Below are 26,854 nucleotides of genomic sequence, written 5' to 3'. Positions count from 1 at the left end.
ACTTTCTAGTTTTCATGAGTTATTCTTTTTTTTGTTACTCAGACTGCTATACAAATTGACTCTGGTTATATATGTATAAAAGAGAAGACGATAAACCTGGTGCACAGAATTAGCTTAGAGTCGTGTTTAAGAAGACAGAGTATAATGAAAGTAAAAAGTGAGTTCTTAGGCAGCTTTTGTGAACAGCTGTGTTGATTAAAAATTTTTTTGATTGGCTGTTTGAGCACAGTTTTATGTAAATGAACAAGGCACAAAAGCTGGGCTTAATTTAGCTTGCAAAGGTCTCTGCCAAAGGTCACAGTCTCCACTCCGTACACCACAGACAGATGGATGTCAGCTGCCAACTGCGTAGGACACCATGCTGAGAATGCAAAGATGGAGGGACGAAGACAAGTCAAATGTGGAAAGACAAAAAAAAACACTTTGAAAATATGGAAATCACAGGATGTAATAGTTGTTCAGTACTAGATACTTTACATAGTATGTTTTGACAAGAAATAATTTCCACAATATTAATCGTAAATTTGGCAATTGCCGTTGGTGTCCAAGTTGCATTTTTAGTTTTTATTAATTATTTTTTAGATTTCATTTATTGCTTTACGTTGGTAAACATAATTTGAAATACTTGAACTTTGCTAAAGCATACTGACCAATTAAATATTTGTAGATAAATAGAAATAATAGGTATAAAAGTATGAAATTTAGGCATCATTGATTTAAATAAAAATACAAATTTCAGTACATTAAAAATCTCCCATCAGAATATTTTGAGATGAACAATCTCTCATTAATAATAATAAGTAAACTCTTACCTCTGCCTGAAATCCTTCAACCAAGATGGCCACCAGCAGGTTGAAGAGAACATAATTTCCAAAGGTCATGAGTGCCACAAAGTAAAGAGCAGCGACTGGTGAGGTGGCTGCCATGCCGTTGTACAAAACCACATTCCAGTCTTCCTGGGTCAGAATCTTAAAGAATTAAATAGACAAACACACACAGAATGGTAAAAATATCCTTGTATAGAGTATAGTTAAAATTAACCACTATTTGTACTAATTATTGAATAATTAATAATGCTAAACACTGACAGTAAGCAAAAAGAAATATACTTTCAATACCATGTGATGATGTTTTTTAAGTAGTGGTTTGTTGGGAATAAATGACAAAAGCACATATCACTAAAGATACTAACATTTATATTGTCCTTAAATTAAGTTAACTTATTGTGTCTAAAGCTGAGTCTATAAAATCATACATAAGTATTAATAATTTATCACCCATCAAAGATTAATTTAAAAGGTAATCTGTCACAAGTCAAGAGCAGTGACAAGTTGACCACCTGAAAAACGGTGACAATGGCCCATAGCAGGGAGTCAAAGTTCTTCCTATCTGGTACTGTATCTCCGGTCTCTGTCTTGAGACTGAATTTACAGCCAAAGATGTGCATCCCAAGGATACTGCAATACAACAAACCATACAAATTAAACATGAATCTTAAAATAAAAAGTGAGCCTTTGCAGAAAAAAAATTGGAGATGGCATTTTCTTTGAGTTATGCAGGGAAATTTCTTTTAATCAAACCTTTTGTGTCAATACTGGCTTTTGCAAAAGTGATTATAGAGTAACTCTTTAAGGCCAAGTAGCCCACCTATCATAGTGGCAGGTAATAAAGATCTATTTTATAGTAATTTTGTTAAAAACAAAGTAAAACCACTACTTCAAAAAAAAGTTGATCAAAAGTAGATTAGCTGTGCACAGAATAAAGTATGCTCCATGAATCCCCGAAAGTCACAACAAAAAGCACAAACACAAAACATTTTTAACTTACCTAAAGATGAAGATGAAGAGCATGAGTAACATACAGAAGGTGGCCACATTGTCCATAGTCTTCATCAGAACAACCAGCTGTCTTCTGAGGGCTGGCATGAACCTGACCAGCTTCAGGACCCTCAGCAGCCTGAAGGTCCTCAAGACAGACAAACCACCGTCCGACTGGCCGATGATCTCACAAACACTGCAGCGAGACGCAAAAAAGCAAAAAGACAGCTAACCGACCAAAGAAAACAGAAATCAGGTCCTAAATATTTACCTATACCAACTGATTTTAAACCAGATGAGCATAACAGGTTTGAATTTGTCTTCCTTAATTTAAGCCACTTCGAAATTTGACATGAGTAGGTGGTCAACAGCAATAATTGTTCAAGGAAACCATTTTTCTGTAAATTGTTTTGCATCCCTTCCTAATTTCTGTACTATAGGTAAAACAACATCAAAGGACACAAAAGTATATATAAAACATGATCAAGACTTGAATGCCAAGACATCAGTTTTAAAGTTTGTGGTTATTCTAAATGTGTAAGGTGGAATTTAAGCATCTATGACAAACTTGTCTGCTGTATTGATATTTGACTTCCTCTCTATCAGCCCAATCTCCAAAACCAAACAATTCAACCTGCTACATAGAAAACTTTGTGCTAAATGCTGATATTATGTATCTCTTCCTCCAACAATTATTGTATTGAGGTAGAAGGCTATGGGATTAGAGGGATTAGACTAATTGAGTTTTACCCTTTATTTTTATTTTGTTGTATACTTATCATAACCAGACAATCTTTTTCCATTGAAAGAAAAAGTAATAGGTATCAAAGGGTCCACTAAGCACATCAAAATACCTTTGCCTCTGAACTGGTAAAGACTGAATAGGGGCACACTCAAAGAGCATCTCTCCATGAATGGCTGAGAACATTCAGATAGATGAAGAGAGGGAAACTGATCGAGGAGCACGAGATTAGAAGACAGATATGTTCAATCAACTTGTATCTTCTGTGATGAGCTGTACATTTGATCTTTTCTCAGTTTCACATGCTTTGATGTGCATTTGATCTGATGTTTTATAATAGGGATCAGAGACAAAGGCTCCTACCAAATGAATGAGAAAAAAACCACAAGTAGATCAAAGGCATAGCCATTCACCTGACACCCCAGGCACACACAACAAAAGACAAAGCGTGTTTGCTGCTGTCTGACACTTTGGCATCAAAATCCATACAGGTGGTACATTTGAACCAGCTTGAATGCATGACACTTTGACAAAACGTGAATAATTTAATGGCACCATCTCTTTCTCGAACAAACCAGGCAAAATAGGAAAGTTAATTCGGTGAATTACATGAGTGACATGTTTTTAAAACGCTAAGAAATTAATAGTTTCTAAAATTAAGCTAAATTTATGATGTAACATATCCTAACTTGAGCAAATAAATTTCAGTACCATGTGTCTGACTTCAAATAAGCATAGTAAATGTAAGGAGAAGAGAAAAAAAAGCATTATAAAAAGGTGTATGACAGTTTACGCCAGTTGTACCTTATAATGACGATGATTCCATCAAAGACATTGTAGGGGTTTCTCAAATAGTTAAAGGAGCCAAAGGCTGTGAGCTTCAGGATCATCTCCAAGGAGAACATGCTGGTGAAGACGATGTTGCAAATCTCCAGAACAATCGTCAGTTTCTCCGGCTGACCAGCGGAAGGATAAGTAGAATTAGAAGAAATTCAAAAATAATTAAAAAAGCACAAAAATGCAAAGAGTCAAGAGAGAAGTGAAAAGCAAGTTAAGCATTACAAAGAACGTTTAAACATTGTTTTTTTACAAAGTGGTTTTCTGATTTTTGTTTTAACCTGCAAAAAAAAAAAAACTAACAAAAAATAAAAATTAAATAGTAATTTAGTTTGATAATACTCTGGCTATGTGTTTTTCTTTTTTCTTTTTTTTTAGAATTCCTACGTTCACATTTTACATTTATCTGACTTTACCACCTGAGTAGAAGGTCTTCTATTTCATTTCATGACAAGATTTAAACTGAGCAGGTAATCAGGTACGACCTGTGTACCTACAGGAAACAGGCTGTGCCCGAGGTAAATTACAGGTTCCTGATCATCAGCAGTTCAGCTTGTTTGTAACTTCATGCTAATTTGCTCAGCCACTTCGGTTTTTATTGAAATGAGCTGTGTTTGTAAATCAGAAGGTGTTTTTTTCTTTTTTTTTTTGTCCATGGAATTAGACACACCAATCTGTGCTACTTATGCTTTCAGAATAGAGGCTAATATGACTGGCTTAAAATATCTGGCTGTCTGTTTTAAAAGACTGTAGTCTAGAAATGCATTTTAGAGCCATTAGGTTCTGGAGTTTGGACCAATTTAGTACTTTGTTAATTCACTGAAAGTAATTCTTGAACTCACTGTCAATATGTTCAGACTTGCTAAAACTCAAATATTAGCAGGAACATTTGGTTGTATGTATTTTTTGCCTTTCACCATATGCCTTTCATTTTGCGTTGTTTGCTGTGAGTTTAATGCTATTTTGTACTAGTATCTGTTGTCTCAGCTGCTAATCGTATTCAAGTTTCTATTCTTTCTGTTTTTGGCCCAAAAAGAAGGAAACACTCATTAAAGACTCCACCCAATGAAACCAGAATTTCCACCTCATCATGATTCCAGAGGGCTCTTCTGTAACTTGAACAATGAGAACTTTTGCCTTTTCAGCTCCCCATAATCAATGATCACTGTGAGCACGACATTTACATCTCTTTGTGTGCCCGTGTGCATCCGTTTGTTCTGCTACATAGTATTTGTCAGCCCTAATGAGTGCTTAGCTGTGAGTAAAAATGGGCTAATGATGTATGCCCCACCAGTGTTCAGACCAGTCAAACTGTGCCAGCAGACTCTGGAGATCCATTCCTTCAAACCTGATACAAGATCTGAAGGTGCATTTGTATAGTTATAAAAAAATTTCAAACAAAAAGATTGGTATTTGATCTTTCATTAGCCACTTGGAGTTGATTTAAAATAGCAAACGCTGTGAGCATTTAAGTCAGCTAAAGAACATGGAAAACAAATGATAGGAAACTACAATCACTGTAAATGTACAAATATAAAAACAATGTCTTCATTTCTCTGGAAATTTTACAATTTTGACAGGATGATACTTCTTTCTGCAAATATAGCTTGTTTCTTTTGAAAGGAGATGCAAAATACAAGCATCATATATGCAAATCTTAAACAAAACAAAAATTGAACTCACGGTTTGTGTCATTATAATTATTTTTAGTTTGGTTTTAGGTGGATTTTTGTTTAGAGTATTTTGTATTTTTGGCTTTTCTTTCTTTTTCTCTCATAATCTCTCTTCTTTAAAAGCCTAGTGGGCTGGTCAAAATATTAGGTGCAAAGCAAGACAGCTCCCCATTCTTAAATTGTGCCAAAATAACCACAGTAACCCATTATGCAAAGGCATTTCATGATAATACTGTTAAAAAAACAAAGAAAATCCTAGACTAAAAGCAATGTTTATCTGGCAACTCCATGGGCAAGTGGAAGAAAACTTTTTTTTGACTGGGCTTTGGAACTGCAGACTTTCTAAATGCACACAGAGACACACTAAATAAACAAACAAACACATAAATAAAACTGCACAACATATTGCTGAAAGTGGAAAATTGCAAAATCCACATCACAATTTCTATACATCTTACAATAAACTTAATTCTTTTTGGAGTTGTCTATTTTAAATATTTTTTTGCATAGCTAAAGCTTTTCTAAACTTCAACAAATAAACTTGAAACTGAATCATATACATCTTAATTCAAGATCTTTGAATAATATATATTTAAAATGTTCTTTTTTCTAACAAATCTCTAATGACTTTGCAAGCGTAACTATTCAGATTACTAAGTAAAGATCTCATTTTATGTCACAAGTATTTGTGGTTTGAAAGTATTATTATACGCCAGAACAAGTTGAAGATTTGAATTTTAAGACCTACTTCCACTTCATTTTATTAAAATTGGTTCATTTTATTGGATAAGTTCAGCTTGTGAGAACAAGTAAAGTAAATCTGGTTATCATGGTCTACAAAATGAGTTCAGTCATACTTGTTTGACTTTAATCTTTAGATTTTAGACATAAAAAAAGAATAACAATAATTTGGTCATGTTGTTTGAGCTCCATTCATCTGTCTTCAAAGAGCATACAGTGCTGATATATTATTAATTCCCAAACAGCTGTTGAATCCCCAAAAGTGACTTCACACGTGAGCAATTCATTCAGCATAAAAAGGAATTTAGGAAACCTAAGAGAATCTTTTGTAGTTTGACTTAAAATTGTTCTAAAATAGGATTGCTCGCTAAGGCTAGGTTGGACTTTGAAGAACCACATTTTGCAGGATATAGGTAAACAGAGGATTGCAGAGAGAAGACAGATGAGGCTTTTTTGTACTGGTCTTTAACCAGAAAGAAGAAATACTTCAGTTTTCTTTGCAGTCAGAGAAACGCCAGACATTCCAGCTTACTACTTCCTCCCCATTAACACGGCAAAGTCTCTCTCTGTCACTTTCCTTCTGTCTCTCTATTTTTAGCAGCAGCTGGGATGAGAGACGACCTACCACTGCGGCGGTGGCAGGCATGAGTGGGCGATGGTATAGCAAGAGCGAGAAATATTGATAGAAAGACAAAGAGTTCATAAAGCTGAGCGACAGAAAAAGATAGGAAAGAGGTCGGGGGGGGAAAAAAGGTGGAAAAAATACATTAAAAAAGAGAAGATGAAACATCGCTTTTATTTCTTGGAGTCTTGGCGAATGTGAATATTTTCTCATAAATATGACAAATGCTGTTCAGTAACCTTAGTACTTGTCCTGTCGATTGAGGAATCATAATTTACATGAAAAGCAGATGAAGGCATGCTGAAAAAAAGGGAAGAATGCACATGTGAGACAATATAGAGAGTTTAACACTGCAGAGTGGCAGGCAGATAAACTAAGAGAGACTGGGGATTCACACAATAAGTAACATGGTTGTCAGTTCACTCTATAAAGGCAGCAGGACAGGCTACAGCTTGTACATTAAAAAAGTACTAAACAAGCAAGTCATTTACTTTTAGTTAAAGTGGACTCCCTTCAATCAATGAAAAGTTTTTGTTCTTGTTCGCTTTCATCTGAAAGCCAGAAACTTATTTAAATTTTGGTGATACCTGTACTTTTACTTTGCTATTCCATTTTCCTAAGAAAAACTTAAAATGTTAAAGTTTAAATAAAGTTAGGATTTAGATTATTAATGGTATCTGCACAGTGTATAGGAATAAATGATTAAAATAAGGAGATGCATTTGAAACAGTAATACCTGATCATGGTGTTCGATGCCCATGCTGATGGTGTTGATCAAGATGGCAATCATGATGCCTCGGTTGAAGTACTTGCTTTCTACAATGCCCCACAGCTTCTTCCTCGTCTGGTACCATAATTCCTTACATTGTATCTTTGGGCTGCAGCCATTATGGTTCCCAGCACGTTTATGGCCTTTCTTGTCTTTCTTTTTACCGCCGGACTTCTCATCCTCCCTGTCTGTTTCCTCCATGCCCCCCTCTTCAGTTTCATCAGAGGCTACATTGCGAGCTGGTCCCACGCCATCTCTGAGTGCCAGTGCTGAAGCACACTGAGGGCAACCATCTGTGGCAGAGGTGGCCGTGAGGGCCATGGGGTCGGCTGTAGAGTTGTAGTCTGATTTATTATGATGGGGACAAGGAGGACCTAATAATAAAGAAATCAAAGTAATTAATGCTGACTTCAATCCTGCCTATTTTTAAACTATATTTATATACCCACCAGATCTTATCACCCGTCTCCTCTCACGTCCTCCCCTTCCATTGGCCTTCCGCTCCCTCTCTTCCCCTCCTCCTCTTCCTCTCCCAACACCACGGAATCCACGAGGTTTACCCCGCAAGGTGTAAAAAAGAGCGACAGTTTGTCTCCTGGCCTTGCGGAGGACGTGACACACCAGTTGGAAGAGCTCTTCATAGCAATCCCCTGGTTCACTGGCAAGCGTGGAGGAGGAAGAACACTTAGCTCGCTGCTCCTGCATCAGCTGATGCTCCCGCTGCTTAGTCTCTGAGAACTGGGTTGCAATGACCACGAGGCACAGATTGATCATGAAGAACGAACCAACCTGAGAGGAAGAAAGGTTGACAATCAGTATATGAATAAATAACCTTTAGCATGTTGGAGTAGCTCTGGTACACTCAATCTGAGACATGGCTTTTGAAAATTTTAATTCCTCCTCTTTTCTAGTTGTAAATCGCTTTCTTTGGATGATTATTTCCTGTGGTATCTGATGCTGTGCAGCCACAAGGATTTTTTTTTTACTGAAACCTTTTACTTTTGGACGTCTTGTTATGATGCGTAACCATAACACCAAGTGTTAAAAGTGAAGAACCCTGAACTCCAGTCATGGCCAGAACCAAGCAGACTGCCTGTAAATCCCAAAGCTTCCAGGAAGCAGCTCGCCACCAGAGCTGCCTGCAAGAATATCACGTCCACCTGCGGAGTGAAAAAGCCTCACCGCTACAGGCCCTGTATCTTTGTATTCAAAGAAGAGAAGAAGAGGAGGAACAGGGCAGTGAACAGGGGAGAAGTCCTTTACTCTCCAGGCTCAGATCCATAGTGATTCAGCTTCCTATCTGGGAAACACTGACAGCACTAAAAAGTATATGTATGTGTGTCTCTGTAAGTCAGGATGTAAAGGAGAGTGTTTTGTGGGTAAAATTGCTCTTCATTGATTCAAAGTAGTGAATTGTGGTTGTTTTTTGTGCCAGCTTTATAAGTCTTGTGGGCAGAATGGAAGACAGCTGGTCCCAGCACCCATTCAGCGCCTTCACTGGTCCCATCAAATATTTATCCTTGCACTCTGTTGGAGCTGCTAAAATACAGTTAGACTGCTTTTTCTTTGTGTCAGGTTCTTTTTTTAGCATTTGCACCAGAGTGAATTTATGTGAGTGAGAATCTGAGATTGACATCCAAATCTCCCAAACATTAGAGTTACACCAAACAAGTTTAGCAATTTTTTAAATGAACATCTGATGTAGAAGTATCTCATAAATCACTGAATGGGTTTTGATAAAACTTTTAGAAAGTTATCACTATGTAGACATCTACAACTAATTAACCTTTGGAGTCAACCTGATTCAAGACGGCCGCTAAGCTAATCTATTCAATTAAGATATACTGTAAATAAAGAGAAGACCGGAAGTCAGGCGTTGAGGCCACCATAGAAAAGCAACCTCTGCTAGGCCGGCAGCAGAACAGTTTGTAAGTCTTGCCCCTTCCATAAACAAATGGAACATTTTCCTCACTAAAAAACACAAATACACTTCAGATATTATTTTCAGCCATTGTTCCTTCAAGGATTGCTAGTTATGTTTTAACAAAGTATATTTGGACCTAAATTTAATTTCAAATTTATTCCTGCAGTGTGGAAATTTGATCTAAATTATATTCAGAGCATGCTAAATGATCAAACATTTTTCAACAATCCTGCACTTATGGTGCATCTCCGAATCTATGCTGCATTCTGCTGATGAACAATTTTCTGTGTCTCTGTCTCAGTAATAATAACATCAAGTGAGAATAATGCTCTGATATGTAGGCTGATACCAAGCACAGACAAACACAAAATCAGGGATTAATCTGTGTCAGACCACGAGACTTATCTCAGAGAAGTTTGCAACAAAACAAGCTGAAGATGTTACTTCGATGAGATGCTAAGTTTTGATTAAACGGGGCCAAGCTGTTTTCCACATGCAATTTAAGTTCTCATGAGTCCCTTTGTCAAAACTCTGGATGATAGTAATCACTGTAAATAATTTATCTAACTCCCTCCATCTTTAACTCACTTGTTTCATCTGTCTCTCCATCTGTTGCTGTCTCTTGTCATCCATTCACCTTCTAGCACTACTCATATCACTTACTCAACATTCCACTCTACCTCTCTCAGCCTGATTTTCCACACTTCATCTGCATGAATGTTATGCAGGGACTTTGCCAAACCATCCAAACTTATTGCTCTCACACTACATACTTTAATTTTCTATGTCTGTCCGGTCTGATGTTGCTCTCTGCCTTCCATTTCTCAGCACTCTGTATTATTCATAAGTCGATTAAACATGATTAAAAGTCTCTCCATCTGTTTGCCAGTTAGTCGATGACAAGCTAGGATGTGAACATCTGAATAGTAAATCACTTAAATCACTTAGCTCCACTAAGTCTATTTGTGAGACAAGCTTTGAAACATGCTGTTACAAAGCTGACAAAAGCTTTACTGTCAAATATCTTCTCGATGCAGGGGAAAAGAAAGAAATGAATTAAAGTTAGTGAGGATAGTCAAATTGTGTTTCATATACTCATCTTTGTCTTCAGTTATAACAATATTAAAGACTTAGCATTTCTTGAAGAAATGCATATCGCCTGCTAACTTTAACGGCAAAGTTTTAGACTTAGATCATCCTACATCACATGATCTTGCATGATCTGTTGGCCCTTCGAGTATGTGTTGTAAATGTCTCTCAGTTAATACCACACCAAATTTTAACTCACTGTCTGTAAAAGTCAGAGGTATAGACATTTTTGTGTAGACAAAATTTGACTACCTGTGGGTGCCATTTTGAATTTGTTTGAATTGAAAGGTTAATCTGTTGTAGGTGTACAGCCAATGATTCCTTTCTGAAAGTTTCATTAAAATCTCTCTACTGGTTCATGAGATATTTTAAGAGAACTCCAGCTGTTAATGCCAAGATTTTAGGCAAAATGTTGCGCAGTGTTTTGTGTTTGATGAGTGTGTTAAGGGCAATGATCAGCTACTACTACCACTCCAAATTGTAGTTCAATATTTGTAGAACTACCGGTAGCTGATATACAGCCATTTTTCTGTTTCCTAAGCTGGTTGTGGCAGCCATGTTGAATTGAGTTAAAACTAACTGTTAATCAGTTGTCAATCGATTACTTTCTGAAACTTACAATCATATCCATTTGCTGGTTCATGATATATTTTGCTAACAGACAGAGTTGGTTCCATTAGGTAATGGATAAAGTTGGAGATTTGAAATTTTAGTCTAATAAAAATTGACTGTTCTAGTCTGTTTTGTATTAGCTAAAATTGCTTTGCTGTGACTGCCATCCTGAATCAGACTCCAAAAGATAATCAGTTGTAGATGTGCATTCAATGATTACACTCTGAACACTTTATTAAAATTTGTTCAATGATTCTAGAGATATTTTGCTAACTGTACAGATAAAGGAACACACACATGTGTTCACACAGGCATGGGCAGAAAAAAAAGGAAAACGGTGAATAATTGAGGAACATTTTCGTCCATGTAGTTTAAACCTCTTCCATTAATGATTAATTATTTTCTGATCCATTTAAAATATTCCAAACTCACTAAATCTTTGATTGCATGTTTTCTTTATTTTGCTACATAAAAATATATAAACTGCCCATCCCTAAGATGTGCTGTATAGAACATATATTCCTTGATGTGCTGTCCAATAAAGTGAGTTCATTTGGGAGGTTTGGCTTGCAACATACTGTATGACACGGTGTTTAACTCGATCCTGTGATCAGTGCATCTGCTTCAAACATGTGAGCCCAGAAGACATGCTTAGAGATTCACTTTAATTAAGGACATTTCATTTAACATCAAAGGGAGCTCTCGTTGCTTTCACATGTCCTCCAATCCTCTCCTGATTTCATGCCAACATTTGAGTCCAGCACTTCCTGGTTTCTCCAGTTGCTCTTACCCATCAACCCTGTTCCCATGCCTCTTTCCCTCTTCATCACCTGCTTTCTTAAGCTTCAGCTTCGTGTCATTGCGGTGTATCTGTCTATTCTTCCTTCCTTCTATTTTTTCACTGCTTTCATCATCTTTCCTCCCTTTATTCTTTTAATATTTCCACAAACCCTTGCTGCTGCCATTGGTTATTTCTTCCCTCCCTCCTTCATCCTTCATCAGCGATGTTTCCACATCAAAAGACAACCATTATATCACAAATCGTCTGTAGCAGGGCAATTTTAGTGGCTGGATGTGATGGATAATGTCCAACAGCAAATCTGAGAAAGAGCGTGAGATCGTGTCCTTTTGTGAATGTTTGTGTGTGTGTGTGAGTAAATGTGGATGTGTGTCTGTTTGCGAGAAAATGCATGTGTTTCTGCGTGACTGAGAATAAAGAGTAGGCTGACAGATACATGACTGGTGCCCAGCGTGCAACCCTGTGCGAAAGAAGAGATGAAATGAAGGCAGCCAGAGAGGAAGAAGGCAGAGACAAAAAAGGAAAGGGAGGTTAGGGAAAACAAGTGATGTTTAGTGAGAAATTGGTGAGGAAGAAATGAATGAAAGACGAGAAGGAAGGTAGAGTAAGTGGATTGATTGCCGGTTGGAAACATTAAGAAAGAGCAATACAAGAGATGAGGACTGACAAAAAACAAAATAAAGAACAAACTGAATGTTGGTCAGGAAACGGGAGAGTAAAAGAAGGGAAAAGCAAGGTTCTAACTCTAAAGGCAGGCAATTAAAAGTGTAATAAAACGACAAGACAGCCCTTGGGTAGCAAAGTAGCTTGAGCTCGCAGTCACGCTGCATTATGATAACAGTTGCACACACACACATATACTTACTCACCAACTGGCTAAAATAGAAATATACTGAGGGAAACACTCATCAAAGCTTACACACAAAGCACACTGCAGAATACATGCAGAAGCTAAAGAGCTGGAATTAAAAAAGTGTTTTATCTGAACAAAGGGGGATTCTTTGGGGGTCTGAGCTCAGCTCTCACTGTGACATCGACAGATTGTGTGTGTCCATGGATTTTTGTGCGTGTGTGCATGTATATCTATGCTGGTGAGGAGATAGAGAAGAAAAAACAGAAACTATATATGTGTATTACTAAACTCAATTACATTATTTTTCTACTTCCACAGGGAACCCATTATAGTGATATAATCCCATAATATCGTTGTATAATTTAGCATAGACAAACTTTAACATTTTTTTTATTTAAAAAAAAGAGTGGAGTTTTAGAAAATACACACTTCATTTTAAGTGTATTTACAAAACTCCAAAAAATATAATAATAATAAATGTATGTTTCCTATAAACAAATTATCATAGCAGAAAATAGCAACAGAGACATGATAATCCCAGATTGGTGATTACATGGGATTGAAACAATTCCTATTTCCATTGTGAGACACCAGAAACTAGCTCCTGTTAAGATAGCAATTACAAGGTTTTTTATGTTTACGTGAGTATAGCCATGCATGACTTACTATTATTAGTAGAATGAAGTAGATGAAGTTATAGAAAGAGTGAGCATCCATCACATAGTACATGATCTCCACCCAGCCTTCCAGAGTGATCACCTATAACCAAAAGGACAGATAACAGAAAAAAAAAAACAAAATCATATCAACAGAAAATGCATTTTTTTTTCTATGACTGAAATACAGGGGTTAAATGAATTGTTAGTAATTTCTGAAACAGCATTATGTGTATTTAAGAGACTAATATTTAGATATACTTTAAAGTTACATCCAGTTGCCACTTAGCTTCTCTCAACAATAGATTGAAAATGAGTGAAAACAGCTCTGCTTGGTGACTGAAGGTACCACTAAAGTTATTAAGCTTTCCACATGTTCTGTATCCTGTTTGTGAAACACTGAGGATGAAATGCTAAGCAGAGTTAGTGCATGAGTTAGTGTATGTCTTCCATTATGAAAGTTTGCATCTCTTTTGAGAAGTGAAAAGGAGTTTTTAATTAAAACATTCCAGTCATTCATTAAGGTCTTATTTTTGTTAAATTCAGAATAAAAGATGAAAGTTTTTACTACAACCACATCTTCAGCTGCATCATTTTAACTGTTCTGTGATGATATACTGGCAATGTTGTGAAAAGTACTTTATGCATGTCTCCATTCATAAATGGAGCTGACTGAGTGCTACCAAGACAACAACAACAAAAGAAATTGTATGTGCTCTACATTCATAAAGTCATTCGTGGACATTTTTATTTGAACTTGCAATATATAATAATATAATACCACAAATGTTTTATGGCTCATTTTAACTGTGATTCCTCCACCCGCCTTAGGCAGCAGGCAGCTTCTGCAAAGCTCTTAATCCAAAAAGCTACTTGAAATGGTCCATCAACTCCTTCAGCCCACTTGAAAATTGAAAGCTAAATAATGCCTTTCCATGAACATCGAAAATGTACAGACTCTAAATCTGTGGGTTAAAAAAAGCATATATATGACACAATGCAGTTTGATTGGATGCTTAAGGTGATTTTTGCCCCCAAAATACTCACCTGAAAGATGACAATCCAAGCATAGGCAATGTTATCAAAGTTGATGGCTCCTTTGTGCGGGTTACTGCTTCCTGTATGACATCTGATGTAGTATTGATTCCAGTTGACGCACAGACCAGCGACACTGACAGTGCCGTTGTTCAAAGGTTCAGGGCTTAATCCGAGTGACTGACGGTACAGGGCGTCTTCCTTATCCAGGCAGCAGGCCCGACCTCCTTCACGACGGGCTGGGACATCCGAGCAGGACATGATGCCATTGTCGACAGGTAGGGAGCAGATGAAAGGCCTCTCATCATCCTCATTGGCCATGTAGTAAGGTCGAGGGAGGCTTATACCTGTAGTCCTGAATGACAGTGGCAAAAGTACATCAAATATTGTTTACTGATATTTAGGAAAGACTGGCAAAACTGGGCACATATGTTGAGTTAAATAGATTAAATAATCAACAAATAAAGTACAGAGTATTACAATGATGTTAAAAATCAAAGTCTCAAAAAAGGCAAAAAATCTGATTCAAAGAAAGAACAAGTCAGTTGTACAGTTCAGAACATTTATTTATTCATTTATTTAATTTTATTTACACAATTTATGCAGTGATTTTATAACCAGTTTAATGCATAAGAAAGTTACCTAAAATGCCAGCAATAATAACCAATTTACTATTAATAGATGTGAAAGCTTAAATTGCAATAAATTACCTAAGAATATTGTTATTTTTTGTTGTTGTTGTTTATCCATGACACCTAAATGTATGCCTGGTGTTTTATTTTTTTCAAACAGCTTGTTAAATTTGAAATTTTAAACCTCGATTTATTTTAACACGGAGACAGAGACCGGTAGGACATAGACAACAGAGAGAGTTAGATTTGTATGCATTAAAGAGGACACTCGTGTTAGTGAATTGGACTTTAAAGACTGAAAGACTGCTTATATTCATGATTATTTCATACAACAGCTATGTGATGTGAGATTGAAATTTACAGTTGAATTTTTACCGAGACAGAGATGAGTGGATGAAAGGATAAGGAGACAGACGCAGAGAGAGATCATTATGTTTGTAGTGGTAAAATTGAACAAAATGGCACCGGGTAGAGACTGACAGAAAGATGCTAGAAGGTAGTAATAGACACACTTGAAACCTGAAACACCAAGCTGTCACAACCAAATGTCAGACACTATTCACAACCATTTCCAGGTTGACCACTGGAAGTACTAAGTGCTCGGTACTTTTGGCTGTAATTTACATATTTTCCTAGAAGTCATTTTCACATCATGTCACACTGATGACAAAGACAGCCTGTAACAAAGCTGTCTCACCAACTGCTCTGTCTACTGACTCACCAATTTCACCCATTTAATGGAACTGCTTTCCCTTCTAGTCTCATTGTTAGTATTATTGTTTTTCTTCTAAACAGACTGACAGACATATTTGAAGTTGTTATCTATATACATTTCAACATTTCAGTAATCTGCAAAGCGAGCTCACAAAAAGGGGCGAAATGCAGTCTTACAGCTTTTGCACAAGTAACACTATAACCGTTTTAATTATTTAATTTACCTTTAGAAAAAGCTCAAAATTACTATTCATGAGGTTTATATTATATATATATATATATATATATATATATATATATATATATATATATATATATATATNTCTTTTAATATATATATATATATATATATATTTTTTTTTTTTTTATTTATTTATTTTTTTTTTATTTATTTATTTTTTTTTTTGTACCTGATGTCTATGTCACACAGAGAGAAAGAGAGAGGTGAACTACATGGGTAGAAGGTAGAAGAGACAGACAGAGAGAAGTATTACAGTTATTTGTCTTGACAATAAGAGAAGAGAAAGGTAAGGGATAATGATAGAGAACAGCGGAGCACTGTGTGATTTGATTTCAATCTGCGACCCAATTGCTGTCTAAAGGGCATCCCAGCGAACGAGATACGGATAAATGCAGACATTTTTAGCAATTATATTTGACCCGGTGTTTGAGAAAGCTTGACAGAAACACCACAGTACTACCCTGTGTATTACTCTATCTCTTATCTTTCTTTGACTCTTCATAGCTCTTCTATGGGCACGCTCTCTATGAGTTTGCGTTGCACTGAACAGAAGATACAATCGGTTTTACTGACTTGATCGAAAGCCTTTTGTATTGAGATTTCTTACATCGATTTTTTAGCGCACACTTTCTTCAGTTGCAACTGAGCCATGTGAATACACCAGCTCATATTGTCAAAAAAAATCTCGACTCAAACATGTGAAGCAAAATTAAATAAGGTTCTTTAGTAAAAAAAAAACAAAACAAAAACAAACAAGAAGAAAAATAATTTTAAAAAGAAAAAAAAACAACATTGAAACCTATCGTACTAAACAGGTAGGCAATCCTGGTCCTCGAGGGCCACTATCCTGCATGTTTTACTTGTTTCTCTGCTCCAACACACCTGATTTGAATCAATGGATGATTAACAAGCTTCTGCAGAACATGAAGAGATCATTTAACCACTGAATCAGGTGTGTTGGAGCAGGGAAACAAGTAAAACATGCAGGATAGTGGCCCTCCAGGACCGGGGCTGCCTACCCCTGGTATAAAATATATTTATTCATTTTTTTTAGACTGGGTTTGTGTTTTGTCATTTATAAAATGGCATGAACTAAAAAATGAACGTTTTGGGTGCTGAGATGTGTAGAACAGTGAACTGGATCTGCCAACACAGCTGGATTTGAGACATTGGGCTTCACATTTTGTCATAAAACTAGTAAAGAGAGGACAAACAACACAGCTACAACAACAAACTAGTTTCAGACTACTGAAACTAACTGCTTGTTAGTGACTTTAGTGCACGCTCTGAAAGGTGTACTAATTTTGAATTAAGCACCACTCAGTTTTTTGGTATGCAGAAACTATAAACATGCTAGGGATTGCTATGTATGTGTGATTTCATGCTTATCCTGCATATTTAAAAACACCTTTTTTAGTTAAAATAATACTCACAGAAAACTTAGGCTATCATCTAGCATATGGCAATTCATGAGCTTTTTCACTTTTGGTTCAGTTTGTTTTAGAGTTATTTTGTACTATCAGTGCCAAGTGGTTTTAGGTAGGTAGGTAGGTACATTTATTTATATAGCACTTTTCAGCACGAGGCAACTCAAAGTGCCTAAAAGAAATGCATATCACCAAACCTTTTGACATGCCACTGACATTCCACTGTAAACTTATATAGCTGACTAAATTGTGGAGCCACCAAACAAAACAAGCCTGGAGAAACAAAGCAGGGGCTCGACCTGGATGCTTCTTCGTACAAACTTCTCCTCTGGCAGTGAAGTCAACTTTTTTTTGACTACACAGATTATTTCAACCAAACCTATGGGTATTATTCATTTTTTCTAATATATTATTTTAGGCTGTATATATATATACTTATTTATCTGTCTGATTTATTACTTTTTGACTTGTTATTCTTTTTTTTTATGTGCTCCATTTTTAAGAGTTCAGATTGCTTACTTGTACAGTAATTTCCTTAAACAACAAAGCTTTTTATAAGTTGTGCACCAATCCACACGCTAAATCAGGCCGTTTCTGGTTTTCTGAAAAATAAGAACTTAGAATTAACTTCAATTAAATAATTAAATGCAAGCATCTGTTGGTGCAGTGCTTTTGAGTGATGCAGAACATTTAGCTTGCTCGTTCGCTATAATTCCCGCTCTTTTATTTTGAGATTTCAAGTTGCTGTCTGAAACATGAATTTCCCAAAACTTTAGAACTGCATCGTTGATCAAATCTCTTGAGAAAACTTTAATAACAACGGCAGCTATTAAACAAGCCGACATCACATTGTGTTCTTGTCTGAATCCTGCATTACTAATAAAAAGGAGACCATTTGTTAATTAGTTTTTTTTAGTTCACCTGTATGGTCTAAACTCTCATTTCAAATGTTCACAAGGCTAAGCTCTCTTTTCTATGGTAATTTACATATGTGTCCATGTTACACTTGGGATTTTGTGTGTGTGTATTAAGAGAAAGCATGCACCATGGCTGTGTGTCCACATGGACAACCACGTGTTCCTTGAAATGATTTCCTGCTGACCACCTGTGACTCCAGCTGTTTGTATTTCTGTCTCATTGCTAAGCAGAGGTCTAAGAACAGCAAGTCAACATCAAAAAAAAATGAGGCAATCCACCCACCTTTTCCACTCTCCTGTCTATTGCACTGTCATTCCAGAAGTCCCCATTTCTGCGTGTATTTAAGCCGACATTTAGCTACTCTGTTCTAACTTGTTATCAAAGTGGCAATGGGAGATATGTTTTGTGTTTTTTTTTCTGTTTGCTGGAAGATAGACATCAATCATTTCGCACCAGAGGCGATACTGGACTCCCGAGAGCTGAACCACCAGCCAAAGTTGCTATTTAATAGCTCCTGCTTGTAGTCCTGAAGACTGTCATCTAATTTATACCCACTGCATATCACAAAGAAACAAAATAAAGCATGCACTTTTTGGATGACATTATGGAAATTATCTCAGTATCAGCTCTGTTTTGGGGTAGGGCATCCCATGATTGCGTTCTCTTTTTAACTTTCCAGCTCATCTATGACATGGTTACTATGGTGACGACCTACCCCAAAGCTTCTTATCAGATCATTATTTTCTCAGAAGGCTTGGCAGTGCAAACTGCTGTCAGACCCACTCCTCCATGCAGCTAAACCAGCCTAATCAAACGCTTGGCTGAGAATTTGGTCTCCCCAGGCGATCGCACACCACCATTACAGTCGTATAAGCTGTACTCATAATAGACTATTTGGGACCAAACAACACCTGTTAAATATCCCAGCTTCTAATTCTAACACGTCTTTTGTTTTTGTGGCTATCAGAGAACCTTAATACAACTGTTTTCATTTAGATTTGATGGATGATCTTTATGTAACAATTTATGTCATATTTTGCCCACTTTTAAGCCATTAACTGATTAACTTTTTTTAACACATGCATAATTACTGAAAGAAAAATGAGATGTAATTATAACCTGTTTCACCTTCAGGTCACTTTATGGCAAGGAATATTAAAGTTGTTCAAATAAACTTCTGTAGTTTTAGAAAATAATTACGAATTTTCTTTAGTGCACTTACATTAATTTGTTTTCAAATTACTGATATTATGGCCTATTTAACCTGAACTGCATAATGCATGAAAAGTACCTTGGCTTTAGATAAAGCTGTTCCTACAAGTAAACAATTAAGGAAAATATTAAATGCAGGCAAATTCAACATGACTAGAATTATAAACATTTGCCCATGGTTTAATGTTATCAGTATTAAATAGTGTTTTCCAGGGAATTTTCCACAACAGCTTCAGTAAGTTACTATCCAATCAATTTAAACCTTGCTACCACTTATATTTGTTGGGCTGGATCATCTAATTTTCAGTATTCTGTGAAACCACATGCAGACAATGAGTTCTAAGTTTTCTGGGATCAGACTCTGACATTTTGTTTGTTTTTCTCAACCCATCACTGAGATTGAGAGGTGGCTAGATTTTCAGTTATTTTTATCTGGCAACCCAAATCTGAAGTGTGAAACAGAATGCCTATTTTTCCCTCAGTAGGTGTCAAAAGATGCACATCTATTTTCTTTTCATGCAAGTTTATTCACTAAAACAATGATTATTTTTGTGTTATTTTAAGTCGTTTTTCTGTATCATGCTATTATAATTCCATCCTTCTGCAGCAAAATGGAAAAACGTAGCTGCCAGAATGTGCCAACTGTGTTCTAGAAGTGTGGTATATGTATGTGCACTTTTTTTTTTTCCTTGTCTTGGTGTGTCGTCTTTTATCTTGGTTTCAGTCCTGTTGGTTCTGACAACATTTTTCAAACCACTAAAAAAAATGTAAAAAATACTATTTCACAAAAAAATGTTATATGATTGGTAGTTGAATGATGCTGACATCTTTGTGACAACTGCTGCTTTATACTACAGTGCATGAACAGATGAAGTACACAACCTAACGTGACAAAATATAAAAACCACCTGTGTTCCTCGTGTTACTGCAGAGCCCGAACAGAAAAATGCGCTCAAATCAAGTACGAAAGGCAAACATATTCCTTCTGATTTTGAAGTGACATGACAGAAGGGTAATTGAATTTCTGATACTTTCACCAAAATAAACATCCTGCAGCCACTGAGATAGGCTGCAGAACATTAGGCCTGACAAGTAACAGCATCAGAATGAAAAGATTGAAGTGCACACAGTTGTCTAACTAAAGGCAACAGATGGCAGGGAAATAAAGGCCTAGTAAACCTGGTTGAAATTAATAGAATCCTAAAGCTCAGGCCCTTTTCCAAAGCCAGATCCTCTGCTGGAGGAGGTACATGTGGTGCATAATTCAGTGTTCATTTTGGCATAAATATTTCTGCATTTTAGGAAGGGGAATACAAGCATATGTGTGACTGTGGGATATTTTTCCTACGCAGTCAAGTTGTGCGTTTCACAATAAGGAAGTTATTGTTTTTCTGTTGTTGGCCATATAAGAATAAATAGGACCTACACATCAGTTTTAAACTTTAAAAACTGCCTTTTTGTTTATTCATCATTATTAAAAAAAACATTATTTAATATATCCATTTATTTATTTTTTTAGCTTCCTCTGTGTTTTACAGAAATAAACATTTTTTTAGCTACATAAAAACCCAAAACTTTTTCTAAACTTGCTGCAGCTTCTATGAAATATTAATGGGCTATGATTTGACACAGCAACCAGAGGTTAGAGTTAAAGAAAAAAAGAAAAGGTGTCAGGTTTTAATTAAGTAGAAGACTTGATTTGGAGATAATGATATTTGCTTTGTGCACATTTTGGTTTGCACAGTGAGGTCAGTCTCATTATATTAGAGCTGAAGAGACTAAAGAAGCACGAGGGGGCCTTCATCTCTTTCTCTACGGTGATATCAGCAAATTGAGTAGATGATGTGATTAATCTGCACAGAGAGTGAGGGCAGGTAATGAGAGGAGAGGTGACAGACATTTACACACACAAGCACACTGACACAAGAGGAGAGAAAGACATCTTGTGGCTACAAAGTCCATTCCAATATAGCTATACTCACTGTTTTTTATTTTATTTTTAATACAAGATAAGACTAGGGCATGTTCACACTGTGACAGATTTATGAAATCACAACTGATAGTCAGTAGACAAGGCACACACTTGTATGCCACGGATCTTGGAGCATCACGTGTTCTCCCGTTCCTTTTTTCACACGCGGACACATGGAGCAAGGCGGGAACTCACAGTGTGAAGTTTTCCTCCGGGTAGCAGCGGTTTCTCAGCAGCCCCGCCCACAGCTGCACACCGATGATGCCAAAGATGAAGAAAACAAAGAAGCAGAGGAGGAGCACGTTCCCCAGCATGGGCAGAGTGTCAAGCAGCAGGTTTACCAGGATGCGCATGCCTGCAGGGAGACACAGACAATCCGTTTACGTGACCACAGAGTTTCATCATCGTAGTACAGTAAGCTAAATGAGATTTTTTACATCAAGATAGATAGAGCTGGTATAACAAAAATAGGGCACAGTAGAATAGACTGGAGATGTGATTTGGGTGAGCTGAATGATAAAGTTTACACAAGTGTACATATGTAGCTGAAAGCATAAATTAGCATCATGGAAAATGTTAAACTTCTATATGATTATGCAGATTTAAACATGATCACTGCAATTTCTGGAAATTAACCCAAAAGGTTAATCAGAGCTTTTTGTCATAAGAAAAAACAGACAAAAATATATATAAATATATATTGTTAAAGCCAATTTGGTGAAAAACCTCTTCAAACAAGAAACTATCAGCAGCATTTCTGTAGCTCCTTGACATATTTATTTGCTCGTTTCAATCCAGAACCTGTTTAAAAGAATACTTACTTATTTTGAATTTTAAGTGCAGCAGTACAGAAGTCAAGAGTGTGCCTGCAGGTAATACTTTTGATGAGATTTTCTCAGCATCATGAGATGATCGTTCTGTTATGTTGAGATTAACAAGCTAGTTTTATTTTGTTCTCTTCAGAAGTTTTTTTTTTTTTTTTTTAAAGATGATGACATGTTTTCCCTTGTTTTGTTTTTCACAAGATTTTTATGTGAAAATGATTGGTTGCGTTCTGGCTTATTTCATTCTTCAGTTTTGCTGTCATGACATTTCTGGATAATTTATTTAACATAAGGTCAAGTCATGAATGTGCAACTGGGTGTTTTGCTGAATGATCCTAGATGTGACAATTTCACCTCATGTCAGTTATTAGTGTTGACTCTCCTGATCTTTGAAAAACAGAATAATTTTCATTTCATTAGGATTTCAAAAAAAAAAAAAAAAAAAAATCAGAAAATCAGAGAATAGGTAAATGTATTAACCCATTGTCTCGAAAAAATAGGTCTCGTTATTGTAGATGATGCCATAAATAAACCATTTTCATCACAAATTGACCTTCATTAACACAGGATAATGAGGTTGATCATTTGTTTTCTGAGCATATCATGAAAATAAATGCTAAGGCATGGCTACTCTCAACTTTCTTACTGCAACATTAAAAACATAAAAAAGGGTTAGAAGTAACCAAGTAAATTAGGTTTGGATTTGAAAATATCAAGACAGTAATCTCCAAATTCAGAACAAAAGGTTAAAACAGTTGTTCACTGATCATTCACAACAATAAAACTAGTGTTTGTAACATTTATGGGAGCACCTCATGTCTATTAAAACAGCTCTAATCGGTTCATCTTCAGTAAATATTTTCTTCTTTCTGGAACAAGGTTTCTGAATCATTTGGGCCTCAGGGTGAGATAAAGTGATGCTTCTGTGAATCATGGTTCAGCCAGTTTGTGGGGTGGGTAGTTTGAAGGCCAGGTAGTCTCTCTTAGTACATCAGTGCTGAGAGATATTCATGCCCAAACAGCATGTAGATTAAAGCCGGGACATGTCGCGCAGCAGTGTTTTACTTAACAGGTTTACAAGTTGCATTTAGTCTGTTTTAAACAACAAATACCTGTTTTTGGATAGTCTGCTGGCTGTGATGATGCTCTGTGCTGTTTTAAATAAAACCTATTTCAAACTACAACAAAGTGGTGTCAGATTCTTATGTTCCAGTTATGTAGATACCAGACAAAAACACACCAACACAAAAAGATTACTATTAACTTGAACAAAAGCAGACATTTTTCCATGAGCTTTAATCTTAACTTCTCAGTCTCCTGTGGATAAACATCCAGTATTCTCTCTCAGCTTTCCCAGCCTGTCCCAACTCTATATGGAACACTCTATGCTGCATTTCCATACAACCCTCTGCGTTATCATAATTAGCCAATCAATCACTGAACTCCTCTCTAATTATGATCCAACGGTCCATTATGTTAGCTCAGTACCCCATAAGAAAACCAAACCAGGGGTCAAACCCTACATGTAACACAGATTAAGGATTGATGCAGTATTTAGCTAACTAATCAGGGCTAAAAGGAAAAGCAGTCCATACATCTTCATCTCGTTGTCTTACTAAATATTTCAATGACTTCAAATGTTTCACCCTTTCTTAATGCACTCTGTAAATATATGAAGAAAAAATATTTCCTTCCTGTTAAATAAATTTTGGTACAAAACAAAAAAATTACTACTTGCTACTTTATAATAATAAATATATATATATAGACATGCACACATATATATGTGTGTGTGTATTTTTTAGATTTTAATTTCTTAAAGAAATCCTGTGCACCCTCAGAACCAGTTACAGAGATGGCTCTCTGTACATAAATCTATCTTCTTCTGATATGTTTTTGCTCATAACCTCATGTTGACCTTAGTGTAATTACTGACTCGGGCGATTCTTTCTAAATGCCAGTCAAATCAAACTAGCTGACTGTGAATCTAATTGAATTACCCTCAGCTGAACTAAAGTGGAAGTGAGGTCTAACCCTGGCGGTGCTTGTGCCGGAAATTAAACATCACAGATTCCCTTTGAGAAACTTGAAGCAGACGTCTGAAATTGATTAAGGCTGTTTGAAGTCAGTAAAGCACTGTAGAATTAATATAGGCTATTTATTCGAAAAAAGTATCAACATTTAAAGTAATCAATAGTTGTTGGGTTTTTTTTTTTCAAATGTTATTAATTCATTAAAAAAAAAGAAGAGTTAAAAATGAATAACCCGACTCTTTACAATTACTTGTTAACAAAGTTTGAGCTTCAATAAATTTGAATATATATATTCTTTATGAGAATAATGCAATTGGGTCGCCTCACAATAACATATTTATCTTAATTATTGTAATTACTGTATGTGTTGACTGAATATACATTATGAGGAAATGTTTAACTTATAAAGGACAACTTTATTTATTGGAAACAGTTAGCTTTGTCTGTGTGGACATCCTCAGATGGATGGAGAGCAACCCTTTAGGTGCAAAGAGAAGAAAACAGGAAATAAAAAGAAGGTTAGACGTAAGAGTAAAAGAAGTGTAATATACAAAGGGAGGGAATACGTTGATGACCGTTACCTTGGCTGCAAATGCTCCGTCTCCCATTAGAGCTTTGGGTAACGCAGAGAACAGACCCGAGCTTTTAAGCTGTGGCCAGTGGGAGCCAGACATGGATAACTTCCATTAATGCAATTAACTGACTCACACGGCACACATCCCGGTGAGGGTATGTGTGCAATCATTTAGTCATTCTGCACCAACAGGTGTGTGTGTGTGTGTGTGTGTGTGCACGAGTTTAAGGCTCTGTTTTTTTAATTGTGACTTTATTTAGCGAAGTACAGGCAGAGAAGTGTGTTTATTCATGTGTGGCTACATGAGCAGAGCGCTTTGTGTGTGTGTGTGTGTGTGTGTGTGTGTGTTGGTGCATCTTCCACAGAGAGGAGATTGAATTACCCCTGAGATGAGCTCTGTGGTAAATTGTCTTTAATATAGGGAGCTTCACGTCTTTATTCATGCAACAAATGAAGAGAAATGAAATAACCGTTTCTCGGCAGCGAGTGTAAACACTGACCTTCTCATCAGGCGGACAACGTGTCTGCTGCTTCACAAAATGACTTGGCAATTTAATATCTATATTGGAAATTGTCTTATCAATACTTGATAAAGCATAAAAGAGTCATTTATTTTCAGGTCAAGATAGATTTTCTGCTGTCATGGGTCGGCCCCGTCTTCAGACAACCACCCCAAAGAGGCACTGATAGAGAATGATTAGATAATTCAATATTATAGCCGTTCCAAAGCAGTAGTTATGAAATCACTTTTTTTTTTTTTTTACATTATCTGTGCATGACAGCAGAGTTATGGGTTACATTTATGAAAGGACTGTGGTTATTGATTTTCAGAAGTCTTTTTGACTTGTCAGTGTAGATAATGGCTAAGCTCCATCCAGCCACTTCGTTTTCTGATCACTGACACTGTTCCTGCTCATTTTCTGAAACACTCTGAGGACACCTGAACTTCAGGCACCACGGCAAGACAAAATGCCTGCTGTGAAGGTATTTGTCTGTTATGTTTCAGTAAAAAAAAAAAAAAAAAAGATTAAACACAAAAAGAGTTGTGTCTACAATAGAAGTAAACCAAGCAGATTGGAACACAGAAGACTGGAATGTAAATTTGCTAATTAGATCGAAACGCTTAAGTCAGAAAAGGCTGAAGGGAATTTTGTGGTTTTTTGCAGCTATAAATAAAAGTATTATAGCTGTCATGTACTATAGTAAAAATTTACCTTGTGGGCAACATTTGGGTCAGATTTCATGGAAAATCAATTCATATATTTTAGACCAAAATAACATACTGACCAGGGGGTGATTATGGGATCCCTGGAGTCACAATAGTGACAGGTTAAAATAATACCTGAGCTCCTTATATATTTTGTGTGCTGAAATATTGAACTAAAATGTAACACCAAGACCCCTCTCATGCAGGTGTTATTACCTCTTGGTGCTGTTTGGAGTAATGTTAGTGTGAACTGAATTTGTTTCAAGAGGCTTCAAACCCTTTCAGGAGGGTGGAGGTCTGTAGATTTTTTTTGAAATCACGAGTTTACCTAAACTATACTGGCTGGTGATACAGTAGAATAATAATAATACGAAAATAAAAAATTGTGGAGCATTAACAAACTTGTTTTCAGATCCTGCTTTTTTCTTTTCTGTTATATTTGATTAAAACAAAACAAAAAAAAAAACACAACTAAAAACTTTCAGTGTGGATGCTATCATGAAGCTGCTCCCTTCTTACCATGAACCATATTGACTTTTCCCTGTGTCCCCATCCTCAAGAAGCTCTCCTGCGCTCTCACCATGCTCTATGCTCTCTTCCTGTCAGACCATTTCTGGATGCACATAGGCATAAAAAGATTACACCTAGGTAGCATTATTCTACCACCAAGAGTATTACGTCTGTGTTAAGGGTAATTCCATGACCTTGTCTTCGTCATGGTTGTAACTTGGACATGAGCACCTCGTGTCTAGTTCTGCTTCAACTTCCTGACAGCCAAGTTACACCAGTATGCAAGGGCCTGCCACCACGTTCCAACCAGAACCATAATATGCTGCCAGCACAATAATATACCATCACAACCTTGCTAAGATATTTTCTGCATGCTTAAAACACTCTACCACACATAATGGGGAGCCCGCTGCCTTTTAAA

General features: G+C 36.4%; 1 protein-coding gene across 1 annotated transcript in view; it reads right to left on the bottom strand.

Moving 5' to 3' along the window:
• The window catches only part of LOC108231691 (voltage-dependent T-type calcium channel subunit alpha-1I), a 101,733-nt gene that overhangs the window by 54,930 nt on the left and 19,949 nt on the right, over positions 1-26,854 (bottom strand). The window contains exons 4-12 of the mRNA XM_017408936.3: positions 21,481-21,640; positions 14,182-14,524; positions 13,145-13,237; positions 7,651-7,990; positions 7,169-7,575; positions 3,364-3,515; positions 1,828-2,013; positions 1,340-1,457; positions 813-968 (exon numbers count right to left, since the gene is read on the bottom strand). Coding sequence (XP_017264425.2) covers positions 813-968; positions 1,340-1,457; positions 1,828-2,013; positions 3,364-3,515; positions 7,169-7,575; positions 7,651-7,990; positions 13,145-13,237; positions 14,182-14,524; positions 21,481-21,640 — 1,955 coding nt within the window. The remainder of the gene's footprint in view (positions 1-812; positions 969-1,339; positions 1,458-1,827; positions 2,014-3,363; positions 3,516-7,168; positions 7,576-7,650; positions 7,991-13,144; positions 13,238-14,181; positions 14,525-21,480; positions 21,641-26,854) is intronic.

Source organism: Kryptolebias marmoratus, linkage group LG3 (assembly GCF_001649575.2).
Source record: "Kryptolebias marmoratus isolate JLee-2015 linkage group LG3, ASM164957v2, whole genome shotgun sequence".
Taxonomy (NCBI): domain Eukaryota; kingdom Metazoa; phylum Chordata; class Actinopteri; order Cyprinodontiformes; family Rivulidae; genus Kryptolebias; species Kryptolebias marmoratus.
Note: the sequence above shows the minus strand (reverse complement) of the source record. Positions and strands in the feature narration are given on the sequence as shown.